This window comes from Spea bombifrons, chromosome 3, assembly GCF_027358695.1.
Source record: "Spea bombifrons isolate aSpeBom1 chromosome 3, aSpeBom1.2.pri, whole genome shotgun sequence".
NCBI lineage: Eukaryota > Metazoa > Chordata > Amphibia > Anura > Pelobatidae > Spea > Spea bombifrons.
The window spans coordinates 57007847-57033686 of record NC_071089.1 but is presented as its reverse complement, the minus strand read 5'-3'; the positions used below and the strand labels follow the sequence as shown (position 1 = coordinate 57033686).

At 42.3% G+C, this 25840-nt stretch overlaps 1 protein-coding gene across 1 annotated transcript in view; it reads right to left on the bottom strand.

The window, feature by feature from the left end:
• Positions 1–8572, bottom strand: part of MAN1A1 (mannosidase alpha class 1A member 1) — a 118137-nt gene extending 109565 nt beyond the window's left edge. Inside the window, exon 1 of the mRNA XM_053461322.1 lies at positions 7602–8572. Coding sequence (XP_053317297.1) covers positions 7602–8150 — 549 coding nt within the window. The 5' untranslated portion in view covers positions 8151–8572. The remainder of the gene's footprint in view (positions 1–7601) is intronic.
• Positions 8573–25840: the final 17268 nt, after the last annotated feature.

The following is a 25840-nucleotide window of genomic DNA, read 5'->3' as shown; positions in this document are numbered from 1 at the left end:
TAGTGATCGGCTAAAAACAATACGCCAATTCTTTTAGCATGTCTACTGCAGCCGAAAACACAGCTGCTGCTTTTGGAAACAAGAATCATCATATGGATATATAAGCGTTAAACAGTTATTTAAAAAAGGTAGTATACTTTTCATGCACTATTCATGCCAGAAAATTGGGGTCTTGCCCCCTCCCCATATCATTTTGCTTTCTAAAAGGCACACTACAACCATCATCTTCTACACTTCAATGCATTCATTTGCCAAGGGGTCATTTTAAATTAATGTTATAATGCATGGAGGGTTTCATCAGAACCCCACTCTATCCTTTTTGCACTGCTTCTCTGTCCTCCGCCTACTTGTCTTCCATGAGATGCATTTTGCTTGCCATATACATCGCCATCCATGTCTAGCTGGCCCGTGTGACATTTGTGGGGGCTCTAAATAGACACCCCACATGCATTTGCAAAAAGTTCCCCAATTGATTTAAATAGGAGCATTTTCCTGCCAGTGATTAGCTGCTTTAAATTGTCAAAACAGGCATTAACACAGACAGCGAAGGGGAGCAGTGCTTACAGGTAAATAATGTATATTAAAGCAATCATATAGTACATTAAGGTGCATTCAGTACAGTAAGGAGCATTGGAATGTGTCTTTAGTTTGCTGACCAGCCTTACACACACGCTACAGCTCAGGTCCACACACACACACACACACACACACAACACTCTAATGCACTTGGTGACATCCCCCCTCCCCCAAGTCAATTGCTTATTTTGCGTCTGTGGTGGGGCCAGTCCTGAGCATATCCCAAACACTTGCTTTTGTCATACACAAAACTGGTCTTTAAAAAAATAAATAAAAATTAAGACTTGACACAAGTCTGAAGGGCAATTTCTACCATTAAACACATTTTTTTAAGTTTACCATTGGAAAAAAACCTACCATGTTTAGGCTAACTTTCTTATATACCAATTTTACTTAATAATACAATGAATATACTTAAGTATTTTAAACTAACCCCAATAATAAAATGTAACATTTATTTTTAGCCATACATACTACTGAATAACAAATTACCAAACGTATCTCGCTACTGCTGTACAGTCAACAAGAATTATTATCGCCAGTAAAGTTATTTAACTCAGGGGCAGTAAACAGAACATCAGCACATTGACGCCTGTTCAGTCTAAACATCTATTGTATTTGGAAGCTGAAAAGAAATGCAAAGAATGTTGTAGCAACTGGTATAACCTAATCTCTGCTTCAGCCCCCGGCACACATATGGTCACATTATCAGAAGAGGGGTAAATAGTGTTAATATATTGCAACGTAATTCCTCAGCCAACTTAACTTCTAAAGCCTCACAATTACACTTTGCCCTTGTGTTCAACCCATTCTAGACAGTCACGGTGTGGTTTGCTAATAGCATGATGACAGTTGTAGCCTTTGAAACATCTCGAGTTACAAATGCTCCTAGAAGCATGGGATACTATTAGGCTAGTGTCAGAAGTCCTTAAGAAAACACGGTGCCAACGTTTTGGTGGTTACGCCACGTAATACTTTTCTTCCAACAAATTCAACCAACCCTCTCTCTTACATCACAAAAACTGGAAAGATTAACCCTTAGAACGTGACAGTCACTGAGTTCATGTTACGTGCCTGACAGCAGAGAACGGGAATTTGAGAGTATTTGGGTGTTGTTCTAATGAGGAGGTAGTAGGTTTACACAACACAAAATAAAAGCTGCGTAAACCCCCGGCGTTACGGAAACTTTCAGACGGGATTTTACATTGTCTGCTTTGGTCTTTTTTCTTGCATTCAAATGAACTACCGACAACACGGTGAGTTTGTAGCCTACAGCTTTTTATTTACTCTTAACAAAGAGCTGCAGGTACGAGTTGACAGGCTGGCATATGAAAAATAAAAATAAGCAAAACACGCTGGCAGACTATGCGCTTCTCTGTAGTCTGTGTTATAATAGTGAACCACTGATTGTGATCTCCTAATATCTCACAGAAGATAACTGCTGCAGTTGAATATTCACCAAATTGACACAGATGGTTATGAAATGAATATCCCTTTTCCTATACGCTCTGTTCTTGTTTAAGCAGCACCCCCCACCTTGCGTTTCAGTAACTTCAAAATGTTATACGATATACTACTTGATACGTCCATCGCACAGCTCTGTAGAATATGACGGTGCTATATAAACCACCAATTATTACGCTTTCATAAAGACAAAACAGCCAAGCGATCACTTGGTATGTAACGCAATTCCAAACTATAAACACAGCCAAAGGCAATAATAAGACAACCAGCTTTAATAAGCATATTGATTGTTCTAGGGCTGCAACTAACGATTATTTTAATAATCGATTAATCGGCCGATTATTTTTTCGATTAATCGATTAATCGGATAAAAAAAAACAATATGCAAATTTTTCGTTTATTTAAAAGAATTTAATGAACTGGATGTTAAAAAACAACTTAAAATTTACATTAACATTCTTATTTTGTTATGATGTAATAAAAAACAATATTTTCAAAGTACAAGAACCCAAACACAATATTTATGAAACAAAATAACCCCAAACATTCTGAAAAGAGGTGGACTATTACTGTTCAAGAAACTTTGCCCCAGCACTTTGCACTTTGCACCCAGCACTTTGCACCCAGCACTTTGCACCCAGCCCTGGCACTTTGCACCCAGCACTTTGCACCCAGCACTTTGCCCCAGCCCTGGCACTTTGCATCCAGCACTTTGCACCCAGCATTCAGCACTTTGCACCAGCACTTTGCACTTTGCACCCAGCCCTGGCACTTTGCACCCAGCACTTTGCACCCAGCCCTGGCACTTTGCACCCAGCACTGGCACTTTGCACCCAGCACTTTGCACAGTCTCTAACTCTGCCCTGCACCCAGCCCTGCCCCCACATTCTGCCCTGCCCCCACACTCACACTCTGCCCTGCACCCACTCTGCCCTGCACCCACACTCACACCCTGCCCTGCATCCCCACCCCCACTCTGCCCTGCACCCAGTCTCCCACTCTGCTCTGCACCCACACTCACACCCTGCATCCCCACCCCCACTCTGCCCTGCACCCAGTCTCCTGCCCTGCACCCCCCACCCCCACTCTGCCCTGCACCCCCACCCCCACTCTGCCCTGCACCCCCACCCCCACTCTGCCCTGCACCCACACTCACGAACCGCTCTGTGCGAATGGAGCCACTCGCACAGAGCGAACCGCTCTGTGCGAATGGAGCCACTCGCACAGAGCGAACCGCTCTGTGCGAATGGAGCCACTCGCACAGAGCGAACCGCTCTGTGCGAATGGAGCCACTCGCACAGAGCGAACCGCTCTGTGCGAATGGAGCCACTCGCACAGAGCGAACCGCTCTGTGCGAATGGAGCCACTCGCACAGAGCGAACCGCTCTGTGCGAATGGAGCCACTCGCACAGAGCGAACCGCTCTGTGCGAATGGAGCCACTCGCACAGAGCGAACCGCTCTGTGCGAGTGGCTCCATTCGCACAGAGCGATTCGCTCTGTGCGAGTGGCTCTGTGCGATCCGTGCACATAGACAGAAGAATACTTACCTCCGGAACGCGTCACATCCGTCACGTAGCTTGAAGAAGGCGGAGACTGCAGAGCGTGTAGCAGAAGCGGGGAACGCTCGCGGAGGTAAGTAAAAGGAGCCGAGTGCTCCAACAACGAATTGATCACTCGATTAATCGATAACGGAAATCGTTATCGATGATTTCCGTTATCGATTATTATCGATTTTATCGATTCGTTGTTTCAGCTCTAGATTGTTCCTAACAAAAAACAAATGCAAAAACATAGTGTGTCTGGAATATGCATACGCCATTAATTACCAATTAGTACTCTATCCAAAAACTTTTATTCTTTGTATGTGGTACTGGAAAGGTGAGCACATAATTAATATATAAACCTATACATTTGCAAAAAAATAATCAAAAGTCTTCATATGTTTATAAACACAGCAATACATAATACAAAAATGGAGTTGGGGTTATTTATTAACTACTCTAGAGGAAAGGATCCATAAAATAAAAATAGTATTATTTTTCTCTGTGATCATGATAGACTTGCTAAGTAGTTAACTACTGCCAGCCAGGAATAGAAATGCATGTCTGCTTACAATCATGTTATGTGTAAAGTTGGACAAGTTTATTTAAAGGATATATTCATAAAACAAGGAGTTGGTGCCAGCACTAAAGGATTAGAGGCATGAATACCTGGCGTTTAAGCAAACCAACATAATACACACCTCTTACCACCAGGAAAGCTGTCCAAATGCCAAATTGATTCTTCTCTTAACAAACCTGTGCTTTTCATGAGAAGAATAGCAAAATACTTTAATTAAACAGAGCTTTATTCAAACCATCGGTTATGAGTGTGAGCCACCGTAAGCCCAAAATGAGCTTGTAGAGCCCTCTCAGGAGTCGACTCAACCGATGAACATGGGTCTGGCTGCAACCAAGTCAACTATGGGCATCTCCAGAGTTCAGCATTAAAGGAACTGGCCACTAAAAGAAAACGCGTTATAATGCTGTATCTTGCCAAGTTCAACTTGTGCACCAGAAAAAAGTAAGATTTATCATTTTGGGATTCACTAACTTGCTATATAGAAACTGTCATATCACAGATAACCTGACTTTGCAAGAAATTAAATGCGATATTTTATAGTTTTGTTGAAAAAGTACTTTATGACATTTTGTCTGATGATGAACTCCAACAGGAGGAAAAGGTGAAAATAATCCCGGATTGTCCAATACCCCCCAGTCCTCACTGGACCATTCTAAACAACGGATGGATGACCACATGCCCCAGAAAGGAAAAACGATCAACAGTTGTCCTCAAGAGAACCTAATAAAAGTTTCATGTGATGGGCCATCAGATACGATGATCTTTTTCACCACAAGATAGCTCAGTAAAGCACCGAGAACCTACGCACAACTGGGATGCTATTATATACCATTAAAATCATACTTGAGAGAAAGTCAATCAAGAAATGAACCAGACATTTCCAGGAGGAAAAAAAAAAAAAAACAAAAAAAAAAAAACCATAAAAACAAAAGGCACAGATGGTGAGAAAAAATATATATGCAGGGCAATATGTTTAATGAAGATTAGTTAAATAAGGAGATCAAAATTCTCTATTTTCTCTTAAATAAGAATCAGGTATACATAGAACGGAGAGCTTAAATGTTAAGTTGTCTAGTTGTAGAACTAGATGTTTTCTGAGGTCCTCCCCTCTAACCACTTCCTCCACTGTTTTATATTAAAAAAATATATAACAAAACCTAACTTAGGGGTCTGAAGAATAAGCAGAAGAGCCTCCAAGCAGAAGTGGTAAAGGTTAACACAGTAGGGAAATTCAGACATGCATGGCATAAGCATACAGCTACCAGGAATCTAAGAGGAGACCATGGACCAATTAAGGTTTGAGTCTTTACATAAGGAAAATGGGCATGAATAGAGGCAAGGAGAATAGTTGTTATCCGTCATCTAATAACTTTTTTTGTGTCCGTATTGCCACAAAGAATAATCCTAAACAAATGATGGCATAATAAAATTTAAAGAAGAAGAAAAAAAAAAAGACATATTGTGGGCCATTTGTAGAAGTCTTTTCAATCACACAGTTCGACAGCATATGGATTTCTGTGCTTTTCATAATAGTAACATAGTAACATAGTTCATAAGGTTGAAAAAAGACCAAAGTCCATCAAGTTCAACCTATATACATATTGTGTCCCTACTGTGTTGATAATAGACGTGTCATTGAATGCAAATAGGTTTATACCTTTGCATATCAGTTTACCTCTAGCATAAACATGCTTATAACAAGAAGGCAGGGATAGGGAGATGTCAAGGAAACTCAATAGGCGAACAGAGAGTTAATAACGATTCACATTTAACACATATCCCGAAAAGGATTTTATATCTGAAATTTAACCGCAGTGATAAATGGCAAAGCTAAACTAGACGAAGATATGCTGGTTAGGCTTATATAAAGAACGCAAGCAAGATTAGGGTGCAAAGAGATGCAGGTGCAAACAGGAAAGGGTTAAAGGACTGAAGAGATCATCACAGAAATATTCTTCCTCATTATGGATTTCAGTATAAGTTACTAGAATTACACCGGCTTCTGTGTAGGGAGAAATTGTGAAGGTGGCAGAGGGGAGAAGAAGATTAATGGAATAGAAGAAAATAAAAATGTATTTGCAGAAGAACATGAATGCGTAAAACGCCTGCCACCAATGGCCAAAATCAATGATTCCAATTGTAAGCAGGACTTTGCAATATCTGGAAAGTGATGTGGATCATTGGTACCCCTTGTAGAAAGGCTGTTATGTAATGGGATTATTGATTTCAAATGCAACACTTTGCAGAACCAGCAAAGACACTGCTTAGAAAATGAACTTCAATAAACTGTTCAGCGGGAAGGCAACCGACCTGATGGTTAAACAGCCACAAACTAGGTCTGCCTGGTTGTGCATTTCTGTAAATACCCCCTGCATGCATGCAATTGTGCTGCTCGGTGACCTTTAAAAGAAAGGTGTGGGCTCTTAACCACAAACCCGGCACTAAGACACTCAAACCAGAATCATAGTCCACACAAAAAAGCTGCCATGAGTGCCCAAAAGCAAAAGGCTGATGCTCCCCATTGCTTTCCTTTATCTCTTCTTGTAAGGAGCCTCCTGCTGAGCATGTTGAACAAGCAAGCCTACCGAGTTAGACTGAGGGGTTAGGTGGGATGTGTGGTGGGGAGAAGTCAATGCTTTACACACTGGAAAGCCTCCACAGCCAGGCTCCTCTGCAGGATGACCCATCATATGGTGCAGGCAGGACCTGGTACAGGTCATCATTGATAAGCGATACAGACAGTGGTGGTGGGAAGGGACAGAGGAACATCTCTTGGGAATGTTGCATGTGATAATCTCCTGCCACAGGGAACTCTCTGAAGGTGCACTGCCTGCTAGAGGACCTTAACACACCATAGTGCACAGGCTCATCATGCTTACATTGGACCTGGCCAGGGGGCTCATCCTGCACCACTGTCAGGGGCAAACACTGTCTAGATAAAAAAAGGATAAAGGGCAGAGATGGGGGCACTTCTGGAAGGAGATGACAGCCTGCAGCTAGGACCATTCCCCATCTAATTTCAGAGAAACACTGCCAGTCTCCTGCGGGCACTGCAATACATACCGGATTCATGAATGACAGCGGCACCCCTAGGACTTCACTCACTGACTGACATCATTCCCATAGGACAACCTCACACATCACACTCCAAGGACCAGTACACACAGATACACATGACACCAAGCGACAGCCCCCCAGGACAACCAGACACAAAATCAAACATTCAACAAGAGTCATCTGGAATGACAGCGTTCTATGTCCCTTAGGACAACCACACACAATGACACACCACCTGTGGCACTAGTACTATCGTGGGTGACAGCACACCGCTAAGGCTACACTATTCATATCAACAGATCTCCGCTATGATTACAACACACATAATGTGCGCCAGGTAACCGCTAGGACCATTGTGTGCAGACACGACACACCCTCTTACCTCTTTGATCTTATCCCTCTTCTCCTTGACGTCTGGGTCATCCGGCTCCTTCCCCACCACCCCCACGGGGGGCTTGAAGACCCTGCCGGGCAGCTTCCCCCCAGCTGTCACCCTGCCCTGGGCCAGCAGCTTCTTCTTGTCCCGTATGATGTCCCCCTTGATGTCTTCGGGGGGCCGGTTCAGGGTGTCCTTGGCTTCCCTCAGTGCCCGCTCATGCTCCTCACGGATACGGGCAAGCCGCCCCCCAACCTCCGGCTCCTCCTCCAGGACCCCAAAGCTGACCGACGGTCTGTGTCGCGGGGGCTGCTGGAAGAAGACTCCGCTCAGCAGCTTGGACGAGTCCGGCAGGAAGAAGATGGCCCCGAAGCACAGGGTGATGAAGCCACTGAACACCAGCAGCAGCAGGAACTTCTCCGTCAACCGAAACCCAGAAAGCTTTCTCCCTGCGGGGCCCAGCAAGAGCAGCCCGGGGCCCGACACTCCGCCCCCAGGGGGGCAGCCTGCACCGCCTGCCCCGGTGCTTCCAGGGGCCACACCGAACGGCAGCATCCCCCTCTCTTCCGGGCACGAACTGGCTTTGAGGAGAGCAAAGGTCAGGACGGCACTACGACACAGCACCTACACCAGTCAACATCCACAGCCGCTAGGACGGGTCCAGGTAAAGCCGTACACCGCTAGGGCCAGTTTCTACTACTCCTTTGGGCTGAGGAAGAAGTTGTGCCAGCCAAACCTCTAGGACACGTGTGGAGGAAAGAGATGCTAGCACCGTCAATCCCGTTTGTCAGCGATGACAAAGTTGATAGCTTCCGGCTCCCGGAGTCCGTGCTTTGCTTGGCTCGCTGATACTTCTTTAGCAGAGCCCGCAACCCCGGTACTTGGTGTCCGAAGTAGTGCTGACACTTCTCGGGCTGTTTGTCAGATAGTTTATCGGAGGGGGTGGAGTGTGTCCGAGAGAGGTGGGATTTCCCCCCTTCCTAGTAATAGAAAGAGGGCGGTCCGCTCACGCCCCCTTCCCCTGGGCGGGGCAGAGCAGGCAGGTCACTTCATCCCCCATACTCAGAGTTGCAGTGCGGTTCTTTCCTCTACCCACCCAGCTCTGACTGAGCTGCAGGGTAGCCTGAGAAGGGAGGAGGTGCCTGACCCGCCTACTAACAAGCGGAACACGCCTATTCCCACTGACGATTGGCTGCTTCTCTCTAGCTACACATAAAGTTGTATGATTGGTTCTCTCGCCAGGTTCTTGAAAGTAGCTGCTTGATGCACATACATCGCTGTTCGTAATGGTCTGGGACCGCTATATGACGGAACGCAAAGGCCACCCGTAAAGCATCAAATCGCAGGGTATATTCCTATTGGCTAATGCGCCCACTCCAGAACACCCCGTGTTATAACATGACAGCCCTCCGTTCCACGCTGGACACGTCCGTGCTCCCTTTAACTTTGTGATTGAAGGTCTTTTCAGCGAATAAGCTTCAGGGCGCATCCCTAAATGATCTCCAAAGGCACACCTTTCTGATTTCGATAGTAATAGCAAAGGCGGAGACTTCGCCAGAGTGGGCGGAGTTACGTGTCCTCATGTGCTTCTCAAGCTGATGTGCATATCGGTTACGGGGGCCGCATGTGGCGCACACCCTGTCCGCAGATGCAGTCCAAATACATTGATAAGAACGGATGTCGGCGAAGTCTATTGCGCAGGACAATAGGAGCTAGAGAAACACAATAAGACGGCAGATAAGACGCATTCGGTCCTAGTCTGCCTGCTTTTCCTGTTGTAGAGACGGACCTTAATGGGTCCTGGTTCTTGTTTAAATTCCCTCATTGTATTAACCTCTACTGGGAGGCTGTTCCACTAAAATACCACCTTCTCAGTATGTATTAAAGACTGGAATATAACAATTTAGACACCTGAGCTAAGCACACAAACCACTGCAAAACGTTCTGGATGAGAGGTCCTATATGTTAAGTTGCTATTTATGTCACCGCACTAAATTTGGATCTTAAAAATCACTCATTGTTACTGACCGTAGTATTATAGCGTGTTATAGAAACACCTGTAAACAGAATGATAAAAAGAGATTGGCCTCTTGTGCCAATAGGTCCCCTGGGCTGGTCTACCCACTGGCCCATTTACCCCATGAAATTAGCACAGCTTCCAAGGTAAATAATCCACTGGAGACAATAATGTCACACAACATTCACACTTCTAATCATCTAATTTACCAGTAGGTCGCTAGGATTAAACACACAAACCAAAAAGTGGTATAGTTTCACGCACGCACACACACACACACACACACACACACCTGCATCCTGTAATGTGAAAAGTCATCTTCTTGTCATCACCCCCCAGTACATAATTGCTATCACAGTGCTTTTCATAAAATAAACAAGGCTGGGCTGTTATCTTTCACTACAAGGGGAAGTGATCTGCAAATACAAAATAATTACAAATGTGATCTTTGTACAAGATTATTAAAAATGGTGTTCGACCATGAAAGAGGAATTATAATCCAAGGTTTATTCATGTGTTCGAAAGGAACATCCCTTGTAGCCGCTTTTATATATATATATATATATATATATATATATATATATATATATATATACACACACACTATACATATAGTATATATATTAATATATTTATATATGCAGATACTGTATGTATATATATATATATATATATATATATATATATATATACTACACACACACAAATTTACAGTGGCAGGAACATTTTAATGCACGTGTCCCAGATGTCTTTTGTTTGTGTTTGCTGAGTTAAAACAGTATTTAAAAGGTTAAGATGCTGCCGGGTAAGTGAGGAAGTGGCCAAGCTAGTAAGAAAAATCTTCCTGGACCAAGTTTCCTGCCCTTACTTTCTGGAAAAAAAACTAAAACACTGATTTTTTTTTTTTTACCCTTTGAATGCCAGAGTGGGTGATCAGCATACGGCTTCCCGTACTATTTCCAAATGGAGAGCAGATGAATAGAAGAGTTTAGAGCAAGCATCGATCTCATGACTTATTTCCCACGATACTGCATTTTCACAATCCTAACGGCAGGCTACAGCCTGCTGTTTACTGGAAAGATACTAAAGAACATCATGATCTGATAAGCCGCCCTGCACCCTGTCTAGTCGCTTCTTATCGGCTGAATCTCACAATGGTGGGAGGGGAGGGTGGTGCTTGGTTCTTTTTCATATCAAAACTTCTGATATCACTTCTTTGTTATATTCGTTGCCTTAGGGTTACCAGTTCCCAGATTCACAGCAGCGAGCTCGGTAGATCTAAATCACTAAAAAAATTAGGAAACATAAAAAAAATAAGAGGTTCATCAGATGAATAATAATATTGAATGTTTTTGATGGTACTGTACTTACTGTTCATTTAATGAAAAATATTTTGAGCAAAACACTGTTATGCAGTGATGACCAAACCTGCCTTACGAAGTAAACTCTACCTGCTCTTGTCACATTGACTGCACAAGAACCTGTACAACAGGCTTAACTGGCTGACTGTGCACGCTAATAAGTAACGGGGTTTGCCAGGACTATGTCGCAGAGCTATGATTTAGAAAATATAACTATATGGGAACTGGGGCTGTATGGAAGTAATCAGCGAAGGGGAGCTCGCCACGTTCATGGCTGATTTGCATTGGCCACAACAGATACACTATAGGTACAAAATTGTTTCGAAGCCCCTATCGTCCTCTCAGGCTTTTGTATAGTAGGTTAAAATTTAAGGCACATGTAAAGGGAAATCTTGATAATAGAACATATTTGTAATTGTTGCCTGCCAAAAGATTAATCTTAAGTGTGGTATGTACAGTGCTGTGAAAATGCATTTGCCCCATTTCCTGATTTCTTCTATGTTTACTTATTTGTCACATTTAAAAGTTCTAGATCATCATACCTTTAATAAAAGACAACATGAGTAAACAGAAAATGTAGCTTTTAAGTGACCATTAGTGAATGGTTATAGTTAAAACCTATATCACCCATGTGAAAAGCAGTTGCCCCCTTAAACCTAATAACTGATTGTGCCACCCTTGGCAGCAACAACTGCAATCAAACTTTTGTGATAACTGGCAACACGTTTTTATCGCTAGCGAGGAATTCTTGCCCACTCTTCTTGGCAGGATTGTTTTAACTCAGCCAATGTTGGAGGATTTTTGAGCACAAACTACCTTTTTAAGGTCATGCCACAGCATCTCAATCAGATTCAAGTCAGGACTTTGACTAGGTCACACCAAAATCTTCATTTTTGTTTCTTTTGAGCCATTGAGAGGTGGACTTGCTTGTGTGCTTTTGATCATTATCCTACTGCATGACCTTACTGCGCTTGAGCTTTAGGTCACAAATTGACGGCCAGACATTCCCCTTCAGGATTTTCTGGTAAAGAACAGAATTCATGGTTCCATCAATTATGTTTCACCCAGTATGATGGACATCCAGGTCCAATATACAGTGATTACACAACTCTAGCTATATGAGAAGACAAAGAACTCCAGAGAAAGAGATAATCCTGATTTGTAATAGCTCCACCTAATATTCCAGAAGGCTTTTCCCCATAAAGTAGTAGACTACTACTGACAGGGTCTAAGAGTTTTAAACTGAGTGACTCCCTTATGGTTTGGATTGATACATTTATTTCCAGGCACAGGTCCCTGTGTTCAAACTAATTTAGATAGGGTGGATGGGGTGTACCCCTCAATAGCCCCATTATTTGCTGGGTTGATATGATTTATGTGCAGTGTCCCTGGTACCTACCGAATTGTCCCACATTTGCCGGAATCATGAGCCAGTTGGGAAGATCCTCTCATTTCCCCCAACCAGCCCAGGGAGCTTCAAAGTCAATGGCAATCTGTGCTGTTGGAATTGTCAGCAACGACACTCCTTTGGTCGTTATTAAGATAAGTCCACTTATGAAACTTTGGACCAGACTATCTTATAAGTAATCAACATTTTCCTTTTATCTTGCTAAAAATATTGCCTCTTCTTGTTCTTCTGTCTTCTTTTGTAGCTGGAATCGGCAACCCTGCATGTTCCCAGCCAAGCTCACCCCCTTGTCTACATTAGGGAGCAATCCTAAAATGAAAGAACCAAACAATGTTTGTGAATAGTGCTTTGTTCCCGTGTTTGGAAGAGGCCGTGCTCTGGAGGCTTGTTGGTTTTGTGGAGCTCTGGTTATGTGTCTCTTTTTCCAGTGTTGTCATACTCTGATAAAACGTATTTATCTTGTAAAAACATACAAACTGCCTCAGCAGAACTTTGTGAGTCATGGTGCTATTTAACATTGGAAACTATATAAGTTCATTTTTTTGTTAAACATTATTAATTCTTAAGTGGGATTTCATATGTCTCAGTATAAAGTATTTAGACTGTTAGACTGTACATAGCACAGTAAACCTGTGCAGTGGAGAGGAATTTGAACCCACTGTGTTTTTTTTTCAGCTATGGGAAGTAAACTTTGTTAAGTCATGCTAAACTGGAAATGACATGATAACATTCAATACTAAAGTCCATTCCATAGAGACAAGGAATTTCATAATGTCATAATCGTATGTAGGATACAGAGAGACAGGATAGTTATGGCAGATGATTTTAGCAAAAAAATGTTTAGGTGACAGTTCATTTTTGATTGTTCTTCTGAGTATTAAGGCAATCTAAAAAAAAGGACTTTGGGTTTTATCACCAGTAAAGTGGAAAGAAGCCAACAGAAAGTTGATCAAAAGGAGGGTGGGGGGCAGCAACTTGTGGTGAGAATAAAAGGGCAGAACCAGTCAGGGAGTTGTCAGTGCTAAAAGTCACTGTCTTTCCTCGGATCAGTTAAGTTCACTTTTTAACTATTTCTGGGCGGCACCCCTACTTACAGAAAAATTTTAAAATAAAGGTGCTGTTCCACTTAGATAATTTATTATTGCATTCACATCTGCACCAGGAGATTCTACAGGACAAATAAAGTGAGAAGAGTTATCAAATAAACAATATACAAAAACAGCAATAACATGAACAGACATAAGATGCACAGGAGGAGTACAGGGTCCTGCTCTTCTAAACTTATAATCTATTGCAATCACATCAACTCGACTCTCCTTTAGGTGCGTGTAGATCTAAGTTGGCAATAGTAAATATGGGAGTTGGACATCAAATGTGAATAGTCATGAGATTATTCTGACTGCCCTTCAGGTCAAAAATTACATGAGCACTTTATTCTTGGAAATCCCAAGCCTTATGGACTTGCGTCCTCTTACTTTCATCCTTACTAACTGAAATTTCTTTGATGTTGAATGGGTTAAGGCAAAGTACTACACTAATGAACAAAATCTGTGCGCTAATGAACATATCAGGAATGAAGTGTTATTTAGCCTCAAACACTAGAGTACAGTAGGGTACAGGATCAGTTTGCAAGAAAATGTGGCTCATTTAAATTTGCATCTTCAGGCATGAGTTCTCCTCTTATTCACATACATGCATACATGCAGACCTGAAAGAGAGGCTCTTGGACATCCTTTTGCCTTGAGGCATTTGAAGTGCCAGCAGGACTCAAATTTAACATTCAATGAATACTGTTCAGAAAGGTCAGTCCATGTCAGTTTGACTATAACACAAACCTTCAGAAATAGTATTATGTCGCTTTTGGTGACTTGCAGGAATGATTTATCCTGTGGGCCACTGAAAACGGTACAATTCTCTTTACAGAACAGCTCGTGGTCCTAAAGTAGTAATTCTCATAGGGATTTTAGATCTCTTCTATGCGATGTAGAAAAGCATGGCCATGATTTATGAGTTCATAAGCTGGACAGGGAATGACAGGGGTCAGCAGGAGAAGCTTGGTACCATTCAGCCCGGAGGGCAAGTCCAGTCATGGGGCTCAGCAATAAAGCAGCAGAACACATTTAGCAGACGACACACCCAATGTGTATTATTAATCCCTGTCCAATACACATTTACAGAATGAGAATGCATTAAATGAGCATAGTAAGGGTCCAGTTAGGATACTTATTCTGCCTAAAGTTCTTATTCATGCAGATAAAACAATGGCATTGCATGTACTATATGCAATACACACAACCCCTGCCCCCCCTGCCAGCTTTCTGTTGTGGGTCAGATTAGTTCAGTTAGGTTAATTATATACAGATTCTCATTCATTCAGTAGATAAACATTTCTGTAAAACTTTGTTTTTGTGACACAAGCACGTGCAAATGTTTAGTGGTACATTTATCTAGACTCATTCCAAAAATATGTAAAGAAAAGGGTGTTGTTCTACGAAAGGATGATGTAAAAGAGTAGAAAATCATATTGTGTATGCTGGAGATTTCATATAATTTTATACTGGCCGTTGTTGAGATAACAGTAGGGCGATTCCCATTACAGAAAGCTGTTAAGGGGATTGGGAGAATACACATTGGCAGAAGAAGCCGCTACTGTCCGTTTTACTCCCTGGTTTGGTCCTGTTTTATGGAAGCGCTTTACCAGATTTGAGCTGTGGCTTGGCTGAATTGCCCTCCCTAGTATGTCAAATAAGCTTATTCATAAACAAATACCAGATCTACTGATACCAATAAATTCTACAATCATAGTTTACAGAACTTTAAAACATTAAAAAGTGTTAGAATTGTTTTTCACATACCTTTATGTGGATCCTCAAACCACCTGCATTTAAATTATTATTCTTTTTTATTATTTGTTGGGTTTTTTGTCATTGTTATATTATCATTCATTGTCAATATGGCACATTTTTAACATTTTTTTTAGAATAAATACTGACACTTTGTGTTTAAAATACAAGAAGATGGATAGGGCAGGTTTGAGAGTAGTGTGCTTTTGATCCATGACACTGTTAAATATTTCAGCAGAGTCTTTTGTTTATAACATAGGGAAGGGTTTGTTTCACATGTAGAACCAGTATCTGATATCTGCTTTTGGCAGTGTTATTTTCTGGCAAGCACAATTCGATGTGTCCTATGATAGACGTTGTTCCGTTACATTGCAACAACTGAGGAAAGGGAACATGTTAGAGAATGATTAGAGCCTCTGTTTAGCAGGACCATGATGCAGCTTCAACCCAAACCCTTTCCACTTTAGTCACATTTTCACTACCTCTAGGCACAAAGACTAAAGAATGTGGTCAGAATGGGTGGAAGTGGGTGGAAGGACCATTACTTTCTTTTCAACCTGCCTCATTTCCCTTCAACACACCATTGTCACAAGGAGGCACAGATTTCTTCTGGAAGGCGTTCAGTATGCAAAGTTCTCATTACTGGATGCCAGTACTCCATCATACCCCATGATGGAGTAAATGTGGTAAATTACCCTCGTAAATGTGTCTGGAACCATCTGCAGCCTTGACCCTGATATTGTATGATTCAGTTCCTTAAAATCTGGTTGAAACTTTCTTGCACTTTACCTTCTGCCAAGTTTCAACTTCAACTTGGCAAGTCAAATATGAAGTCAATGACAATGAATTCACCAAGTGGCATTGTTAATGCTTTAAAATCAGATGTACAATCTGCCTGTTGTGGTTCAATTACCAGGAGTGTTAGCAGCCTGACTGAATTGCTAAAACTATTTTGTCAAACTATGTATCCAGGACAAAACTGTAACTCTGCTGTCTTGTTTAGTTTTGTGACTTTCTTTTTTCCGATCAAGGATAAAGAATTCAACACTGTGAACCAGAAGGTCTTTGTCAAGCCTGGGTCCAATTGCCTGTTTGCACTTGATAGCACAGTAAAGAATTACAATACTACATGATACTGCATAGTTTTTTTGTGTGTACCTGTTTTGCTATCTGGGCAGTCTGCTACCCTTAACCCTTTATCCTCTTGACCATAGCTGGGTGCAGACCTTAATTTGTACAGGGTTTATTTTTGTACTACCATTACATGTATACCAAGCTGTGAAACCATATTTACACTACAAACTACTGGGTCATAGCTTGTATGTATTTGAAAGGGATCAAGACAATATAGCTGATGAGAGCTATTGCTGATTATACACAAATACAAAAGTTTAAAGAGTGTGCAAAATGTGTTCCTGCAATTTTAGAGATAGTTACAGAGTCTTGTTTTACATAGCACAATATCTATATGTTCTTTGTGTAAGATAAATGCTCACTAATCACACTGCTTACTAAATCTAGCATGTGTCTTCTTATAATAATGTCTCCAACCTTGGGGCACGTATTTGCAGTGAGTAGAATGGCTCTTCACAGATATGCTATGGGCATAAGTTAAGCAATTAAAATTAGAGCAGAGGACACGTGATTGACAAGAACATAACCATTACTAATAATAGCTATAATTAAAAAGTGTCTTCAGGTGTGGCAGCCTCAGGCAATGTTAGCCTTGATACATTCCTGTCCATTAGATTGAAGAGACAGGCGAATCATACAAGGAATCTTAGTATGCATAGTTCAAGAATTAATATTCATATATGTTATTAAACTAAAAGCTTTTTTCACATGGACTAAAGCAAACTGTTATGTAATTTAAAATGAAGTGGTGGTTACTTTTACAGGTGTTGCAATAACAAAAGTATTAAAAAGTTTTGTTATTTTGTGATACAGTTGTGTTCGCCATTTGTGTATTAGTAGGAATAAAGACTGGTAGTTCTGATTGTAGAATGTTGGAAGTTGGGTTTTAGACATTGTGCCTATGATGTGCTTTATTTATAACCTGCATTGGATGTTGTAGGAAAGCAAGAGAGATAAAGGAAGGCATGGAGAGAGGGAGGGAGAGCGAAATAGAGAAAGGGAGGGGAGAGAGAGAGAGAGAAAGGCAACATTAACTCTGGGTGATCATAAATCAGTTTATGTCATGCCCAAAGGGAGTTAGGCATCACACTGAATCCATCTTAAATCACTGAGATACATAAACTTTCTTAATTGTCACTGCTTTAGACAAGATAACAAGTTATTTTAGGTCAAAATAGTTACCTGATTTCACACAATGGATTGTTTTGATTGAAAAAAAACATTAAGAAATATTGCTTTTATCATGCGGGAAATATAACTATACAAACATTGATCTCAATTTGAGTGTTGCAGATGGAGAATGGTTAGATCATTGTGATGAGACTATCTTTCTTCTGCATAGTTTCTTGCTGTCAGGATAAAGTGGTTTGTGTGGTTTTGGTTATTTCACTGGAGTGTATTTAGAACATTGGATTCTACATTATCATGCCAAATAGCAGCTGCTAAGCAAAGAAATATTAGAAATTAAAAAGTTGTAGTGACGGAAGAGGAGATAGCAAAAGCGGGCTAGCCCAATGGGACATAGAGGTAATTTTCCCCCTCCAAACCTAGTCCCCTTCAAATACGTCATGCAGGACGGGTTGAATTTCTTCAAGGAAAGCTGGCCTGACTTCTTCTTTTTTTTTTTTTTTAAATAATCTTTATTACCATTTTCTTTTAAGACAATAAAACAAAAAATATACCACAGAGGTATATATACATATAACAACCAAAGACAAAATTTCTAACATAATATAAAATTAACATAAATAAAATTACTATATATTCCATACATAAAAACCCCAAAAAAAAACAAAACAAAAACAAAATGAAGGGGGCAGCCTTCATTGGAAGGTAGGTAATAAGCAGCAGTTTAATATGTAACGCAGTGCGTTTAAGTATCATGTTTGTCAAGTTTGTAGTTACATAATCACATATGTAGAATTTCTTTTGTCCCAAGTTATTTTTCTCTGAATCATGACATTTGAAATCAAACAAGTACCTCTACTAAGCTACTGCCAAATGTTCTCACATTTTAAAGGTGAACACCCATCAACCTGCCCCAAGTTTACATCCTTAAGTACTTTCAAAACGTACTGACCTGTAGCTTTAACATGAATAGACACCTGCCCATCATTCTATTGTATTCTACCAGTCTCTTCTCCTATGATCTACCTCACCATTTAAGTGTGAAAGCCACATATTACTGAAAGCTCGCAGACTGCAGATTTATTTTTGGCAGTCGTCAACTTTGTAAGGGGCATCTGACTTCATTAGCCACAAAAGACGCTCAATGTCCCATACAAAAGCCACATAATGTCGAAAAGAGGGACCACGCTGACGATTTAAACAGCAGACTGCGCACCAGAAGACAACCAGGAAACAAGGACGCCAAGTTACCTATGCCTTATGCAGCACCAATGCAGACCTTCTTGCCAGAAAATGCCCCTAGGCTATTATGTACTAACAATGTACAATGTCAACAGGGTTAAAATTGTCCTGCACACTCTCTCTCTTTGTGAATAATAGTGATAAAAATAGTCTAGTGAAAAACCCCTGTATTAATAGTGTTTTTGAAGTTAAAAAGGACGCACAAGGGGTGGATTGTTTTTTAAACCCCTTGCGTCATAATCAGTTTTCACCATCTGACCCTGAGCTAATTCTATATAAATACTATAAACTCTGTCTGATATGTCTCTTTCATTATGTGTTAAGTATCTAATGTTGTCTTTGAGATCACACTACCTAAAAAAATGTTTTATTTTACTCTAAACTAGCACCGTCAATATTTTAAAAGATTTTCCGCTTGTTACATCGTTGTGTTTAACTATTGTTTTTTAAATTTGTAGAGCAGGTCACACAACTCCCTTTTAAGAAGCAACATCTGTTGCAGAGCGGATATTTAAGGAGGATTATTAACAAATGTTAAACTGCGTTGGAAAAACAGAGCCCGTAAGTCATTATTAATTCATAGTACAAGAGCAAATTTCTGTAAGTGGTGCAATCTCCATCAAAACCAGAGGAATGTTTCTATAGTTTGAACCACATGTAGCATGTAAGAATTGCTCTACATAGCTGTTTCCAAACTTTAACTTTCAAAGAGCCTTTTACAGAACACAGTGACGTCACCCCAGTTCACGCAGAAGGAATGAGAATGTTGACAGTTTGAGATACCATTTCAAGGGTGTGTTGAAGTTGATGCACCACAGCAGGCTCAACTGAAATCCAACTGCACCAAGAAACCTGCAGATTTTAAGTTTACAGGTAACTTGACATCAGAATTAACTGTATAATGAGCACTGCAAAACCCTGTTCATTTATTTACCATTTTTATTTATTCACTCATTATATTTGTTTATTGAGGCATAAATATATATTGGATAAACCATATGAAGTGGAAATATGAATTTATTTGATTGTAATTAGGCTGGTTGTTGCTCTATGCTGGATATACACTACATTACCAAAAGTATGTGGACACACCTCCTAATTATTTAGGTTAGGTGTTTTAACCACACTCATTGCTAACAGGTGTACAAAATCAAACACATAGGCATACCATCTCCATTACTAAACATTGGCAGTAAAATGGATAGTACTAAAAAGGCTCAGTGACTTTAACCATGGCATTGTAATAGGATGTCACCTTTGCCACAAGTCAGTGTAAGTGATATTATTGTGAAGTGGAAGCAGGGCCGCCATGAGTGTATATATCCGCATGTAGTGTGAGTGTGTGTATTGGTGTTTGAGGTTAGCATGCTTGTGCGTATACGTGTATGGTGTTAGCATATGTGTGTGTGTTACCGTAAGGTGTAAATGTTTGTCAGCATATAATGTTAGCATGTGCGTGTCTCTTACGGTATGGTGGTATATAGTGTATGGTGTTAGCATGAGTGAATGTGTGTTAGTATTTTGTGTTAGCATGTGTGTGTTATCATGAGTTTGTGTGTCAGTGTATAGTGTTGGAGTGTCCGCCTAGAGTTGAATGGGCAGTCAAGTACGCTGCATTGGAGGCACTCCCATACAGGGGATCATTACCAATTGGATAGACTGAGGTGGGAGGAGGCATGGTCAACACCAAAGACAGGCTGAGGCTACCTGGGGGTAAGTGAGCTGTGTGTATGTGTCTGTCTGGGTTTGCATGTTAGTATCTGTCTATCTGGGTATGCATGTCAGTGTCTGTCTGCCTGGGTATGTACCGTATTGGCCCGAATATAGGCCGCACTTTTTTCCCCCACTTTAAGTCTTGAAAGTGGGGGTGCGGCCTATATTCGGGGTCTAGCGCCCGACGCCCGGGACATGCAGTCCCGGGCGCCGGGCAGGCAGCGGGGTTAGGATACAGATCCCCCGCAGCGGTGCAGGGGACCTGCATCCTACTGTCTGATACGCTCAGACAGCCTCCCCTCCCGGCACTTTCCACGGGGGGAGTACCGGCACGGGAGGTTGTCTAAGCGCATCGCACGGACGTTCACTGGCAGCGGCGATGCGCCGTTGCCGGTGAACATCCGCACGATGCATTTTAACCCCCCCGACTTACCAAAGCAGACTCCCGGGTGTCTTGCAGGGCCGGCTGAAGACATCTACGCAATACGCGTATACAACTTCCGGTGCCGGCACTTCCGCTGAGTTCCGGCACCGGGAGTTGTATACACGATGTGCATAGATGTCCCCCTCTGGCCCCGTAAGACACCCGGGAGTCTACTCTGGTAAGTCGGGGGGGGGAGGACAGAGTGGCAGCATATCGAGGGGGAGGACAGAGTGGCAGCATATCGAGGGGGGGGGAGGACAGAGTGGCAGCATATCTCGGGGGGGGAGGACAGAGTGGCAGCATATCTCGGGGGGGAGGACAGAGTGAAAAAAACTTTTTCTTTAAAAAAGCACCAAACTTTTAGGGTGCGGCCTATATACGGGGGCGGCCTATATCCGAGCCAATACGGTATGTCAGTGTCTGTCTGGATATGTATGTGTGTTTCGATATGTACAGTATCTCATTAAAGTGAGTACACCCCTCACATTTTTGTAAATATTTTACATTTTAGCAGAGAATTTTTTTTAAAAATTACAAAAATATGAGGGGTGTACTCACTTTTGTGAGATACTGTATGTTACTGTGTATGTGTGTCTGTATGTTAGCCTCTGTGTATGTATGTTACCGTCTGCCTGGGTATGCATGTGCATCTGCCTACGTACGTGTGTGTCTGGGGATGTTAGCATGTGAACATGTGTCTTTGTTTGGGTAACATCCTTGCATGAACCCTGTTTACGTGTTAGTATATATGCGTGTTAGTTTTAGGGGGCCTTAAATAAATACTGCACCCAGATGCTACTAACCCTAGGCTTGCCCCTGTTCTCATAAGGTGTGCTTATGGAATAATCTTAAGGCAAAGTGATGGTTGGGGCAGTGGGATGGACATGGGTTGGTTGATAAGAAGGGCATGGGGCCCATGTTTTTGGGATTGGGATGTCTAAAAAGCTCATACAGGTACAATAGTCAGGTGTCCACATATATTATATGGGCAAAAGTATTAGGACATTACAGTAACAGGGACTTTAAGGACATTGCATTCTAAATACATAGACATTAATATGTAGTTGGTTCCCCCCTTCAGGGATATAACATGATCCCTTAATATTTAGTTGGTTCCCCCCTTCAGATATAACATGATCCCTTCAGGATACCAAGACATTTTGGACAATGCTATGCTTCCAACTTTGTGGGAACAGAATGAGAAAGCCCATTTTCTATTCCAGTGCACAAAGCAAAGTTCAAGACATGGTTGGACGAGTTTTTGGTGTGAAAGGACTTGACTGGCCTGCACAGAACCCTGACCAACAACTCCATCGAACATCTTTGGGCTGAAGTGGAATGGAGAGCCAGGCCTTCTCATCCAACATCAGTGCCTGACCTCACAAATGCTCTACTGGATGAATGGGCAAAAGTTCCCACAGAAACACCCCAAAAGAGTTGAAGCTGCAAAGGTCCCTGTTCGTGTAATGGTCAGGTGAAGCAATACTTTTGCCCATAGAGTGTACACTTGGTTATATAAGGTATATATTGTGAAGCAAGGTATCAAATAATACATTTCATCTCTATCCTGCTTATGATATATATTATAACTTTAGACACTGTTTATTATGAACACGTTTCCTGCCAAACCTTTGCAAATTGATTTAACATGGCTTTAATAATAGCCATTTACCTAATTCTTCAAATAAATGTTTTTTTACACTCATTAACAGTAAAGTATACCTCTACATTTGTCTGAATATAAACAATGTAATTGACTTGGGTGAAGTGGATATGGCGTTCTATAAAGTATATAGTATATTATAGATAGATAATAGAACACTTCATTTGTGAAAGGCTATCGGCCCAGCACAGCTATTTATTACACAAGTAACGTATTGTGAATTCAGACTTTGCTTATGCCTCTGAACAGCCAGGAAAATCCATCAAATTGCCTGAAATGATAGGAAATCATGATAGAATTGTGGTATGGAGGAAAAAAGAGTATTTTGTGTTATTTTATGCCTTGGCTTTGTTTATATTTCAAATAATTACTAACAACATTAGTTGATTTGAGGGCATTTTCAATGGCACATAGCGAAGGTGTAAAGAAAACATAGAAACATAGAATTTGAGGGCAGATAAGAACCAATCGGCCCATCTCTAGTCTGCTCATTTTTCATCATGGAGAGTAGGGTGAACACATTTTTCCTGAAGAGAGTTGGGTGAACACGTGTCTCAAATTGCCTGGGCAGTATCACAATGGGACTTTAAGTCCTGGCTCAAGGGCAACATTGTCCTGGAATGAGAATTATATTATATTTACGTCTGTGTGTGTAGTCTCATCCACTTCATAGTGTGTCCCTGAATGGCAGTGATAAAATGTGGTCACCCTACCTACTTGCTCAGGTCCTATAGTGAGGAAAGATTTATGTCTATGTTTATGCCTATCTCCCACTGTATTAGCCTCTACCACTTCTGCTGGGAGATTGTTCCATTTATCTACAACCCGCAGTATAGTAGAACTTCCTTACATTACATCAGGCATGTCCAAACCTTTTTCGAAGAGTGCCAGATTTGATGAAGTGAACATGTGCGAGGGCCGACCATTTTGCCTGACATTTTCTGAACCATTAAAATTAAATGCAAATTAACTATTTTATGCAAAGTTTATTGAAAACGGCATACCACATCTATCCCTTTCTCACTATCTCCCCTCCCTACCCCCCTTCTCACAATCTCCTCTCTCCCTCCCTACCCCCCTTCTCACAATCTCCCCTCTCCCTCCCTACCCCCCTTCTCACAATCTCCCCTCTCCCTCCCTACCCCCCTTCTCACAATCTCCCCTCTTCCTCCCTACCCCTCCTTCTCACAATCTCCCCTCTTCCTCCCTACCCCTCCTTCTCACAATCTCCCCCTCTTCCTCCCTACCCCTCCTTCTCACAATCTCCCCTCTTCCTCCCTACCCCTCCTTCTCACAATCTCCCCTCTTCCTCCCTACCCCCCTTCTCACAATTTCCCCTCTCCCTCCCTACCCTTCTCACGATCTACCCTCTCCCTCCCTACCCCCCTTCTAACGATCTACCCTCTCCCTCCCTACCCCCCTTCTCACGATCTACCCTCTCCCTCCCTCCCTACCCCCCCTTCTCACGATCTACCCACTCCCTCCCTACTCCCCTTTGTAGGTCACTTACCGTCAACTCCTGTGTTGGGAGCGTGAGGCGTTTGTCTCGGGTGCCGGCGCTTCACTGCTGAGTGCCGTCATATGCCAGCGCTCAGCGTGAAGCGCCGGCACCCGAGACAAACACCTCACACTTCCAACACTGCACTCTGGGCAGCGCAGAGGCAGGCGGCAGCGGTGAGCAGAGGAGTCCTGGATTTCTGTCAGTCAGGGGGGCCCAAGAGGTGCCGAGCGGTCGTTTTCAGCAACCGCTCGGCACCCCTTGGGCCCCACTGACTGGCAGAACTCCAGGGCCCGGTCGCAGTCGCGACCCCAGTAGTTCCGCCACTGCCTACAAATTTCTTCATCAGATGCCCTTGTGGCTGTGTGTGCCGGCGCAGGGAGAAGGAAAGCCCAAATCTAGCGACGTCCGAGATCGCAAGATTTGGGCTTTCCTTCTCCCTGCGCCGGCACACACAGCCACAAGGGCATCTGATGAAGAAATTGTGTAGGGGAGGGCAGGGGCGTACCTAGAGTATTTGGCACCCGGGGCGGATCCTGTATGTGGCACCCCCCCACACACACACTTCAAAACTACCTGGCCGAAATTGAATATGACCCCCCCCACACACACCATAAAAAAAATCTAACACTTATTTAAAGTAAGTAACACACCAAAATAGGACAAAACAATTAAATAACAATATATATATAGATAATTGTTAACAGCAATCACATTCCTATCATGCCCAGGCATACCCAGATTCCAGGAGGCACTCGCAGACTTGGCATGATAGGAGTATGATTGGCCTATCTACCCCTTCTCGCTCCCTTCTGCCCTATCTACCCCTTCTCGCTCCCTTCTGCCCTATCTACCCCTCCTAACTATCTACCCTCTCCCTCTTTGAAGTTCACTTACCTTTCAGGAGTCCTGCGGTGGGGGTGCAAGGCCTCTGTCTCCCAGCTCTGCCACTGTATGGAACAGTATAGAGTGATGGGAGTTATGATGTACTTTAGAGCATAATTATATAATGAAAAATACATTGGAAATGGTACAGCATAACACCCATCAATGTCACACACTTACCAATCCACACGCATACCAATCCACACGCATACCAATCCACACACACACCAATCCACACACACATACCAATCCACACACACACCAATCCACACATATACTAATCCACACACATACCAATCCACACACACATACCAATCCACACACACATACCAATCCACACACACACCAATCCACACATATACTAATCCACACACATACCAATCCACACATATACCAATCCACACATATACCAATCCACACACATACACCAATCCACACATATACTAATCCACACACATATACTAATCCACACACATACACCAATCCACACACATACACCAATCCACACACATACCAATCCACACACACATACCAATCCACTCTCACTGTATGCTTTCTTACCTTTCCTCTTTTCTCGTTACAGCTCCTTTTCCTGCTCTTCGCTCCTCTTCTTCTTCAGTTCTTCTGTCTTCTTCTGAGGGCACGGGGTTCAGAGGGCACGGACAGCGGTGGGCGCGGCTTTAGTGTTGTGCTCCGGGATCTGACAACAAACCCCGGCGCACAACAGCTGTTGCCGCGCGGATCGCAAGGGAGCGGTATCGGAGGTCTTTAACAGACCTCCGGCTCCCTTGAGTGATTTTAAGCCAGGTTCAAGGGAGATCCTTGAACCGGCTTAAAATCACTCAAGGGAGTGACTTAAATATTTACTTAAATATAGAACAAAAAGGTTTTCTATTAACCCTATTTTGTTAACACAGACTTTTTCTCCT